The sequence below is a fragment of the Lepidochelys kempii genome, chromosome 10 (genome assembly GCF_965140285.1).
Source record: "Lepidochelys kempii isolate rLepKem1 chromosome 10, rLepKem1.hap1, whole genome shotgun sequence".
Lineage (NCBI taxonomy): Eukaryota > Metazoa > Chordata > Testudines > Cheloniidae > Lepidochelys > Lepidochelys kempii.
In genome coordinates this window covers 16,867,872-16,879,523 of record NC_136389.1, presented here as the reverse complement: position 1 = coordinate 16,879,523, position 11,652 = coordinate 16,867,872, and the positions used below count along the sequence as shown (strand labels likewise).

Below are 11,652 nucleotides of genomic sequence, written 5' to 3'. Positions count from 1 at the left end.
TTATCTGTTTAATAGTCCTCTTTGCAAGTGTAATGCATACACTGCAATTGAAATTTGGCTATATGAGGCTAGCATTAGTCTCCTTTCCAACATGCTATTTCAAGTCATACGCTAAGTGAGATAGCAGAGCTTTGAAAACTGTGTTTGTTCCCTGGCATCTCTTCACACCCCTAGCCAGGGGCAGCAGCTCTGCATAATTTTGGGTGGCGCCCAGAAAGGGTCCAAGTCCCACCCCCACGCATCTGCCTAAGGCTCTGGGAGGGAGTTTAGGTGCAGGAGGGGTGCAGACTCTGAGAGAGACTTTGGGTGCTGCTTGCAGGCTTTGGCCTGGGACAGAGGGTTAGGGTGCAGGGCTAGGCCAAGTATGAGGGGTTTGGGATGCAGAAAGCAGGCTGCCCTGGGGCTGGGGGCCAGAAAGGAGAATTCCCCCCAGCCCTCTACCCCCCTGGCAGCAGCAAGTACTGGGGAGGGAGGAGGGCCTCTCCCAGCACAATACTCATCGAAGCTCTCCGCGGCTGCTGCTCAGGAGGTCCAGCCAGGATAAGCCCCCTGCAGTCAGGCACAGCAGCCACATCAGATTGCCCCCAGTGCCGCTCCCTTGTAGCTGGCAGTGGCCAGCGAGGGAGCACACCACGGAGCTGCAGGGGGCAGCTGCCCATAGCAGGCAGGGATGCTCCAGGTGAGGCACACAGGGGTGGCAGGTGGGCCCTGGGGAAAGACCTGCCCTCAACATTGGTGAAGCTGGGCCCTCCCAGGCCCTGAATTTTCTGGAGCCTGGGCACCATGGGCCCAAACAACTCACTGCCCTTGCCCCTTGCACAGTGTAGGCAATATAGAGAACTATATACAGGACTAGGCCTCCTAATGTAGTTCTTAGAGCAAGGAAGGTGATTTACCTAGAGAGGTATTGTGGGGAGTGGAAGGGGGAGAAATCCACACTGGAAGCCCCCTCAGATTCTGCCAGCAGCCCTCTAACAGTGCTTTCTCAGTGCTATTACTTGAGCTTCCCTTGATATACAAACATGAGAAATGGAGTAGGGTTAGGTGACAGGAATACTCAGTCATTCCAAGAAAAGATCCTCGAACAGCAAGAGGAACAGGCACTGCTCTCATCCTAATATAGCTATAGTTATCCTAAAGGATTATGTGGGGGAGGAAAGTAGGAAGCAGGGAGATATTTAGTTATTCGTGCAGAGAAAAAAAAATCACAGTTCAGACAATTTATCCCATTAAATTCTAACTTGAGAGAAAGCACAGAATTTGGAGGGGTGGGGGAAATGTGTAGTCAGTGTTCAGTTCCATGGCACTAGAGATCCTAGCAATTTCACACATCTAGGAAAGCAGCAGCTGTGGAGAATACAGTCACCTGAGGTGCTAGTATAGTGATATCTGACACTAGGGTTAAGCTACTGTCCAGCCCCAGAGGAGAGGGCCCTCAAGTTAATTACGCAATTGTGAGGAAGTTTGCTTTTCAGTTGTTTCTTAAACCAGCTAAGTCTTTTGTTAGCCAGGCAAGTTACTCAGTCTTGAAGGGGGTGTAAATAGCCTGATGAAGAGTTCATTTTAAATCTAAGGATAGTAGTTAGTAAAAAGATGGCTCTATTCTCTGTCTACCCTGCCTTTCTGGAAGTAGCCTCACTGATTTTATGCTATGGCCAGAGTAGGTCATAGAGTAAGTAGGGACATTTAAATTTTCCAGTTAAAGGTAGCAACTGTGCCACAGTTGCTCTGTTATGCAGTAAGTAAGCACCCTGATTTTCAAAGGGTTAAAAAAAAAACCCTCAAGTTGATCCCATTTCAAAACAAGAACCCCAACACTATGTGATTAGATCCACTGGGTGTGTAGTCTGGAACTGTGGCAGGCATGCTGTGTAGCCCTGACTCTTCTTCCCCCTGCCCTAGAGGCAATTAAAAAACCCTACACCCACCCTCAAACTAGCCAATTAAACCAAAAAAACCAAGCCCAAATCCAGCATTCCCACCCCCCACATTTGGCATATAACTGCCTATTCCTGATCAGGTGTCACTTTCTGCATGTAGCGTAGGTACCTCAGCCCACATGGAGTTGTCAGAGACTATGGCAGAGAAGAGATGTTGCCAAAATAACCCTGGCAAAGGTCTTGGTTTGGACAAGTCTACTTTTCTAGGTCCAGTTACTAGTCACCAACTGCTGCGTGGCTCTAGGTTTTGTGTAGGGCAAGTATTGCCAATTTGGAAATCAGGACTACAGTTTGTTCTTGCCTGCTGCATCTCTGGGAGCTGGTGTTCACAGAAAACCACAGCTATGGAGGACAGCTTTATGAAAGCCCTATTGCTGGCCTAAGTTTAAGCCTAGTGTAGTGGCTAGTATCTGCCAGAGTCACCACCACTATGCCAGGACACTTGAGCTACACAGAGCGTGGCTGGAGACCCTAGCCCTGCAACTGCATGGGTAAGCTAGAAGAGTAGCAGAAGGTTGACAAACAGCACAACATTTTCTAGAATATAGTTGTCTCTTCAAAAATGCCCCATAGTGTCGAGTGTAGTGAGTCCAAGTGCTTTTGCAATAGGCACTATGAGTGGTTAGTTTCATTAGTGCTAGACATGGCGCCGTTGTTATAAGAACACAAGATCTCCTAAAATGTAGGGCTAGTACGCAGACTCTTGCGGATCTACCTTGCTGCTACTGCTTATGTACTGACGGGCATTGACTTCTACTGGTTGAGTTGTGGATAGGATCAGAGGAAACATGGAGCTCTTTAGTGCAAAGACTGAGGCCCAGGGTTGTAGGTTAGGTTGAGATTAGGCTCACTCTCTCCTTGGTGTATCTACAGAATAAGGGTTCTAAAATACTGCCAACAATACACGTGCCTTCACCCTACTACATTAACTGAACAGTAAGGAGCAGCTGTGTAGTAGAATAGGTACTTACGACAATTAAACAATGGAATAGGACAGTTGTCAGGCTAGTACAGTTACTATTGAGTTAACATTTTGTACCATGGGACTGGCTGGTTGGTTTGTCCGGGCTTTAGAGAGGAGCCAAGTCTCTCTGGCTTCTATTGGAAACTAGAAGGGGCCACTTCCGAAATAAAGGAGAGAGAGTCTACCATGAACTAGTGCATCCAGCAGTTTATTTTGTCACAGGTCATTTAGCGTATCACTTTCCCATTACAGCTTTTGTCCTCTTCAGATTTTTAAAGAGAGCCACTGACACCAGTGCAGTGACCATCAGGCCAAGGACCACAGTAGCTGCTGCTACTACAGTGGTCCATGCTCCTTCTCTCAGGGGAGTTTCTTCTGTAGGGAGGAAAAAAGGGTGAACCACAAGTCAGTGACCAGATTATGCCATAACTTGGATTGGCAACAACGTGCCTCAGTTAGGTCAAGGAGAGGGTATTTGTTCCATACCTTGGGTTGAAGGCCATTCATCTGCTACAAAGCTAACAGGACCAGGTAAGCTTGCTACACCGGAGTTCTCTGCTTGCATCACAACAACATCTGCAAGAGATTAGTCAACACATAATTCTGACTAACTGGAGTCTGGAAATCCACAAACATAGCAAGCTAACTGGAATATCAACAGGAATGCTTCGAGGTCTAGAAAACATGGCCTACAAGAAGGTGGAAAGTGGGTTTAGTCCAGAAAAGACAACTGAGCGGTACCTTACTTTGACATGCTTGAAGACTTCCCACTGATTACAGTGCTGGATCAATCAGGGGCTTCAATCACAGCAAGGGCTGTTTAGGTTAGGAAAGGTTTCTCTCCTAATGTCTAACTGCAAGGGTAGGTAGGCACTGGAGCAAAAGTTACCTAGATGGTTTGCAGAATTGGTCACTGGTGGTTGTTAACGAAAAGTAGAGCGGGCTAGATAGTACTTAGTCCTGGTTGAGTGCAGGAGACTGACTAGAAGACCTAGCAAGTTCCCTTTCACACCTACATTATTCTGCTGTGGTAGGACGGCATGTTTACGTGACATTCTAGTTGCCAGCAGTGATTAAATCCTACCTCGTTTGTTTCTGGCTGAGGGAGGACATCGTGTTGAACACAGAGGGGAGTCTGGATGAAGTCTGTCACAGAGAAGAGCACTGCAGTGGAAGTACACCTAGAGCAAAGATAAGGGAGAGACATTTGGAGCACAGGAAGCCCGAGCCTTTAGCTAGAGCTAGAGGGACTGCACTTACTAGGCTAGTGAGAGCCTTGTCACCCGCTACAAAGGCAAAGGTCTTCACTTCAAATCTCTGGCGATAGTTGGGATAGCTGACTGCTAGGCCCACTGGATGAAATGCAGTTCTGTAGTTATCTAGTTCATAGTCACACCTACAGGAGATCACATAGAAAGGCAGCTTCTCAGAGAGGTCAGAGTTAAAATCAGGCAAGAAGAGAGTCTTGGAAGGTTTGCGTCATTAACATTCAAGTTTAATATTTAGTCCATTACCCAAGAGACCCTCAATACTGTTTCCTAGAGATCTGCCATAGCTTGGAAGCCTGCATTTGGACAGCAATTCATTGGGGTTGAGTCACTCAGTTGTGAGCCATTAGAGTGACAGTTGGCATTTACACATTTTAGTCCTTGAGCATGTGCACTCTCAAATGTCTAACTTGACCTAAGGCTAGAGCGACCTCCACTTTGTGGTCAGATCATAGCCAGACCGCAACCCTTTGCGCCTACATCTGTGTGAGGAACATGCGCTCACAGCTCCAACAAGCCTTTGCATAGCACTTCAGGGAAACCAGACCAGCCTCACCTATGTTCCTACAGGAGTTGGAATATACCTACCCATCCACAACAATGTTCCACCGGGGCAGAGAGCTTGGATCTTGCGAGGTTGTTGCCCAGCAGTCATCCAGTACCAGTCGGATGTTGGGGTCATTGCGGTTCAGAACTTGCACTTCCAAGAAGATTGGTTGCCGCAGATATTTCACAATAGGGTACTGGTCGTCACTGTAGGGCTGCATGTAGGAGTCATCTGAAAAAACCAAGGACGGCAGAGTTGACAGCCCAGTTCGCAATAGGTAGGAATCTCAATCTAGAGAGATGAAGCAGCCAGCTAAGTAAGAAGTCTGGTACTGTAGATGCATAGAAGGACACAGCTTGTGAGTGCTTTAGTTGAACTCCTTGCACAGGGAGAGAAAAAGCCTCCTAAACTCAACATCCCTACTGGATTCCCCCATAGCAAGAGGCTCTATTAAAACCTAGCCTGCCAGGTCTACGTCACAGACCACCAGTGATGGAATCATGCCACCCCCAGATATCAAAAGGTCTCTGGGTCTACTGCTCTGGACAGTAGGGACTGAAGAGCTCCTTTGACTATGGAGGGAATCACTCATTTCTGCCCTGCACACAATTTGCAGCTAGATGCAAGCTTTACCTGGATAGATCAGCAGGATCAAGGAGAGAGGACCCTGGTTTATTGAAGAAACTGGAGGAGGGAGACTGCTTATCCTTACGCTCAGGGACGCGTCACCACTTTTGTAGGTGCACACTACGGTCAGCCTGAAAGACAGAATGTGCAGCATCAGCTTAGCTGGCAATTTGCAGTCAGTCACTTTGCTTAGTGTTGCGATGGGCTGTCACCAGCAGAGTTGTGGACTGACCTGAATTCACTGTCCCTAGAAATCCTGCGTGGCGGTCGATCTGCCCACAAGGCACGCACTTCGTTCTCATAAGTTGTCCTCTCGCCTTCAAACTACAGGGGATACAGGAGTCTTAGTGACTGCCCTGCCACATGAGCGCCTTTTGCAGTCACTGTCCTGACACTTACCCTCTGCCTTGTCCCACACCTGTTCAGTGGGACGTGAAACCGAACCATGTCATTTGAGGGAGACTTGAAGACTGGTTTGCATGTAGGATCTCTTAGCCTGATGGTATCCAAGTCTAGGGCTGGTTTTGTCCGCTCACTCTGTACTTCAAAGTCCATGTAGCCATCCTGAGTGCACACAGCAGCTGAAACATTCAAGGAATTGGGATGGGTTGCTGTAGGGGACTCCAGTACATGGGGCTATGGCAGCTCCTGCCTCAGTTCAGTGAGGGACTCGAGTATTCTGAGCTGTGTGCACAGGGGCCCTAACTACCCAAGGAGGAGCTGTCCTGAGCCTACTGGATTGTAGTTTCTCCAGTTTGTATTGCATGACCTGGAGGGCAAGGATCCTGGAACAGCTCATACCAGGAGGCTCAAGGACCCAGAGCTGCTGGCAAGCAGTGCTCTATGGCTTGGATGAGGGGGAACCAAAACCTGAGACTAGGCTGGAAACATTGCATTAGGAGTTGTTTAGGGCAGGCCAGGCAGGAGAAGTGGTATGGCTCCAGGTCAAGATTAGTGGCACTGTAGGTTGGGGGACAGCTGGTGAATTCTTTTCTGCAGAAGAGAGCTAGCAGCTGCTGGGGAGCCAGGAACTATGGGAAAAGCTTATGAGATGTTCAGTTGTATGTGGGGCTGCCTACCTGCCACCTTGGGGACGGGGGCATGCAAGAGGGGAGGGAGAAGGAGGAGGAAAGCAGTTCATTTTACAGTGAACACAAATGCACTTTGATGATCAGACACCAAAGACTCCCTTCCACTTCCAAGGAGTGGATGTCCAGAATATCTAAGTATGTAATCAGATACATAGGCCTGAGACGCCCCACCACCTAGGAAGGGGCATCCATTTTAGATTGAATTAGTGTGACTTGGCATCTTTATAGTGGAGCCCATTAGTTGCTGAGAACCACCCTACATTGTAAGTTTTGCTTGCCAGCTATTAAGAGTTTACATCAAATATATCAACACTTTAGCCATATGTTCACCCAATGAATCTTGGGCTGTGCGCTGCAGTTTGAGGTCCACTCATGTTCTCCTGTACGGAGGTGGATGACAGCCAGCTTCAGTATTTCATGCTGAGCATGATGAAGTCTCATTCGTAGGCCAGTACTTCTGGGATAGCTGAACCAGCACAGAATGAGTTGACAGAAGTACATGTGGTCTTACCTATTGGTGCATGTTGATCACAGGGACACTCTGGGTAAGTGACCATTGACACCATTTCTCCATGGAAGTTGAAAGTTAGCCTGAGAGATGCTATGTATGACTGAAGTCCTAAGCAGCTCTCCTTGTACAGCTGGAAGAGAGGGAGGCAGGCCACAACATTTGTTGTTATTTAAGGCAGCTGGAAGTCTGTAATGGTAATTTTAGTTATTTATGTTTGCTGGTAAGAGGACAATGCCAAAGGTAGCCTTTTCCCAAGATCAGACACTCATTTAGACTGGACCAATCTAGCCAGAAATATTTTGCTTTGATTAGCTATTTCTTACTCCAGGAGATTGAGTAGGCTGGTTTAGAAGTAGAAATTTGTAAATTTTACATCCATAACTGATTTAGAGTGTCATCTTTAGGAAAGATATTTAGACCTTGTCCAAAGCTCAATCAATCCTTTAAGTATATATATTTGGCTCTGCAGAGCCAGAGTAAGTAGTCCAGCAGCCTGGGTTCTCACAACTTTAACTCATTTGTAAGTGTTAGAATACAGCAGGCTAGGTTTTATTCTCAGTCATCCCCGACCCAGAGATCTCACATAAGCAGCATAATCTACAGGAAATGGAATACCATCTCTATCTAGGTATATTAGACCAAACTCCTCATTCTATCCATGGGGGTATTCTAATTTCTTGTGAAGAGCAATAGCCTTACAGATCATTCCAGGGATAACTGCCAGCCTGGAGTATTGTGGGAGTAGTAGACAAGTTGCCTGTCCAAGCTGCAGAATGGCAGAGCTAGTGTCATGTTACCAAGACAAGAGAAGGTCCAGAACAAGTAGCTCAAGTCCAGTGCAGTAGCAAGGGGTAGTTTGTTGTCAGGAAACATAGCTTGAATGTTAAGCAAGGAAGTATTTAAAAACCCACACATTTGGAAAGGGCTGATAGAGAGGGGGCTTGTATTGCAGTAATGGAGATCAGATTAGTGCCTGAAAAAAGTTAGTGGTTTATATGACCATTACTCTGAAGATTTGGACATTGCTGGTTGTGAGAGTTGAGGGAAAAGAAATCAGATGGCAGCCAAACAACGGCTGCCGAAGGTACAGATACCTACAGTCTAGTCCAGTCCTATGGCTTGGAACAGACTCTGCTGGTAGGACAGCAAATCTGATTTTGTAGATCAGCCCTTTCTATTGCATCTTTGGTTTGCATTTCACTTACAATTATGACCATTCCTAAATGGAGTCAGATACTAGTTTGTAGGGAGCTTACTCTGGACTTCAGGATTCTTTTGTTGATGTGCAGCTTCACGCCCCTTCTTGTGTCCAGAAGAATTCCATTTGCTTGGAGTTGGGTCATGGGAATGTTTCTGTTGTCTATACTCACAGCAGAGAGGATCCCTGGGAAAGCTGGGATGGCAACAGTCATGTGTGTGGAGTTACAGGTTGCTGGGCCTGCAAGAATAGCTCTGTTAGTGTCCAGAGACATTTTAAGGTCCAAGTCCCTCTCGGGTCAGAGGAGGGACCAGCTTCCTCTGTGAAGAGGGGAAGTTTTACCTGGTGCACAGATCATTCTTGATTCTACAGTTAGCCGCTGGTCAGGAGGCCCATATGAAAGCTTGAGTGCCACAGTATATAGCATCTGGTTGTCTTGCTGCAGAGGATAGATACGGTTGAGAACAGCAGGTTATTCACAGTGCAGTTCCCAGTGCCAGGTATAAAAGAAGCCTATTAGGATTCAGTAAGCCAGGCTGTAGTTCTGAAGAGACTTCAGAAGTTATGAGAAGTCTTGCAGGGCACGTTAGCCATTTAAATTGTTGGGAAGGCAGAAAGCCACTGGAATTACACCCTAGCCATTTCACATTACTCCTACACACAGGAGTTCTTGGGAAGGGTGTACAAGCTCCATTCTAGGCCCTCATGCACCACCTGGATTCATAGCCAGAAGTCAAGCTGCAGGTCTCACACACTCCCGTTTCCAGATGCCCTCATGGACTGCATGTAGAGTCAGACTAATCAGACTGCCCCAATAGCTCAGACTAGTGAGCCTCAGAAGTCTGAGACTTCTCACGGTGTCTATTTATAGACACCATCATTTGCCGATGGCAAGTTTTGCCTTTTGGCCTCGAGACAGTCTTGTGCACCTACCTTGTAAGAGGCGACTCCAGTTGCACCAAAAGAAACCTGGAAGATTAGGTTGTTGCTGTCAGCTAGGAATGTATACCCTTGCTGCATGGCTTGCCTAAGGCTTAGCCTGTGTGTTCGTGTTCCATCATCTATGGACAGTATCCAGGCCATCTGAGATTCTGTAGTCTGCAATTTGAGACTTCTGGTCAGTCAAGCATAAGGTTTTTCCATTACCAAGCAAGGGGGTTATTGTTCTTATCTTTAAGAAGTGTTAAGACTGCTGTGAGTGGCAGCTTGGCTAACCAACACAAGAGAGATACTGAAGGGTCCAGTTTGCTACTTTAGCAAGCATCACCAAACTGGCAGTTTCTACATGCAGCAGTTCTACTTTAGAGGCATATTACTTTGCACACCCAGCCCCCATTTTGACCGACGTTTCATACCATGTGTTCATCAGCAAAACTGGGAAGGAGTCTTGGAAATACAACCTGAAAGAGAACGGGACAGCAGCTGACTTCAAAGCACACTGTTCAAAGAGAAGAGGATACCAAGGAAGCTTTCCATGGTGAATGGAACAAGGAGCCTCTAACCCATTAGAGGAATGGAAGCTTTCGGGGAGTCTTCTGAGGAAGTGTGCTGCAGTGGCTAGAGGCCTGGCTTGTTTCTGGAGGAACAAGGTGGGGAAGCAGCAAATGCTGTTCTCCCCCTGTAGTTTAGGGCACCTGTGCCCAGGTTGACAGCTACTGACCATTAGCCAATAGAGGGGTCTACATAATTCAGTAAGCTGTGCCAAGCCCAGCCAGGGAAGCCCTTAGAAGTACACAAAGGAGGAGGTAAAGGTAACTAGCTAGAGTTTTTACAAATAAGAAGGCTAGTCTTTAATCTGAGTCTTCCCAGATATCAGGAAGGGGACAATCCACTATCCTCCTGCTAGTCAGTCTTATTTCCTTACTCCCACCACCCAAAGAGAGTCGACAGACACATCTTCAAGATTTGACTGAGAGGCCATTGAGGTGTCAGACTCCTCTCTACAGCTGAGAGCAGTTCCCTTTCCAAGGGATTGTCAAACTGCCCCACTTACTGCCATGAAGTCTTTAGTACAGTTTGTAGCTCCTGTAAAAATAGTAGGGACGACTTCATCTGCTTGAAGAGAATCACAGCCAATACTGTAGATTACATTCTTGTCCCTTGCAATGGTTTTGTTGAGCACCAGCAGCTCTAGTCTCAGCTGGTGTTGGCCATGCTATAGCAAGAGAACACATTGGTCAGAATAAGACAGTGGCACAGTTTTACATTACTAGATGTTGCCTCAGATCAGGAATTAGAGCCAACCCTCAGAGGCCACATGTTCATGTTGAGAATTTGCTGTCTATAGAAGAGGCAGGGTTACTCAAAGGAAGGAATTTGATTTCTTGGGAGCCATTTGATTAGTCATTATTACATGGAAGCACCACCTCAGTGGGTGCTCTGGGGAGAAGGAGTCTCCCAGGAAAGAGATGGTACGTTACATGACCCAACACTGCAGTTGGGTCACTTAGGAGGAGTCACTTTGGAGCCTCTGTCAAGTGAGCATGTTCCCAAAGCAGAGGGATGGTTTTACCTCTAGTCTGGTGCAGTTCACATACAGAGCAGTTACAGTCAGCCTCTCATGATCCACCATGTAGTCACAGTCTACAATCTCTTCACCACTTCCATCTAGAAAGAGTAAGCTGGTCAGCTATGCTGCTAGAAGTTGCCTTGAGAACCTAGCTAAACATGCAGCAATACATACCAACTACATGGACCTGCCAGAAGTTGCTTCCAAGCTCTCTGGGAAACCCAATCAACATTTTGTCAGTGTGACAAGACACCGTCCCTACAAGAGGAAGTGAGCAGTCTGATATCAACTCCTTGCAACACAGAATAGGAGACAGCATACAGGCTGTTAGTATGCTAAAACCCACTCACTCCAGCAAATGGAGAGGAGAGTCACCCCAGGAACACACCCCAGGGTCAGTAAAACTATCCTATCAGCCTCAAGACAAGTCCACCCCTGCCCCCCCTCCAACCATGATCAGGTGAATGCCCTGGTTACCTGGGAAGTCTAGAGCCATGGAACTAGTAACACCAGCTGTCAAGGGCACTATAAGGCAACCAAGTAAAAGAAGCAGCCTGCAAACAAGAGAGAAGATGCTCAGAAGCCAGCACAGCAAACAGAACCCTCCCTATACACAACCCACCCACTTACCACATGCTGTAAAAGGACCAGCCTAGCTGTAATACAGGCAACCTCATGGCTCAGAGTCAAGCCACCCACATGAAGACACCAGAACAACTCACCTCCTACTCAGCTACAGGGGTTATATAGGAGGGGCTGCAGCCCCAGCACACCAGCAGCTCTTGGAAAACACCTGGGATGCTTCCTCAACACCTGCTAGCAGCTGACTCTGAGGCTGATGGTTTGCACCTGGCCCTGTTCTGTGCTGCAATCAGTGAGGAGGGGGCAGCTTAGGGACAAAGCTCCTCTTTCAAGGGGATTTTATGCCCCTTTGCACAATTTTCTGTTTCCCTTCACTTTTAAGATTACTTTCGGTATCCATTTTTCCTTTCACCCT

The 11,652-nt window shown here is 47.3% G+C and overlaps 1 protein-coding gene across 1 annotated transcript; it reads right to left on the bottom strand.

Moving 5' to 3' along the window:
* Positions 1-3,139: 3,139 nt before the first annotated feature.
* On the bottom strand, positions 3,140-11,332 carry LOC140917868 (zona pellucida sperm-binding protein 2-like). The gene is made up of 18 exons (XM_078854455.1): positions 11,286-11,332; positions 11,133-11,209; positions 10,830-10,913; positions 10,659-10,753; positions 10,140-10,301; positions 9,502-9,546; positions 9,080-9,244; positions 8,489-8,585; positions 8,205-8,386; positions 6,949-7,078; positions 5,746-5,927; positions 5,579-5,670; positions 5,353-5,477; positions 4,761-4,950; positions 4,165-4,300; positions 3,989-4,085; positions 3,391-3,480; positions 3,140-3,279 (listed from the first exon to the last, which is right to left on the bottom strand). Exons 1-18 carry the CDS (start codon positions 11,330-11,332, stop codon positions 3,140-3,142), a joined length of 2,136 nt encoding a protein of 711 aa, XP_078710581.1.
* Positions 11,333-11,652: the final 320 nt, after the last annotated feature.

What these genes read in the sequence shown, in the direction of transcription:
- LOC140917868 (XM_078854455.1), bottom strand. Translation starts at nt 11,332, where the DNA reads ATGAGGTTGCCTGTATTACAGCTAGGCTGGTCCTTTTACAGCATGTG. An exon ending in TGGTCCTTTTACAGCATGTG is followed by an intron (nt 11,210 to 11,285) that starts GTAAGTGGGTGG and finishes TCTTGTTTGCAG; the next exon opens with GCTGCTTCTTTTACTTGGTT. An exon ending in GGTGTGGGACAAGGCAGAGG is followed by an intron (nt 5,671 to 5,745) that starts GTAAGTGTCAGG and finishes TATCCCCTGTAG; the next exon opens with TTTGAAGGCGAGAGGACAAC.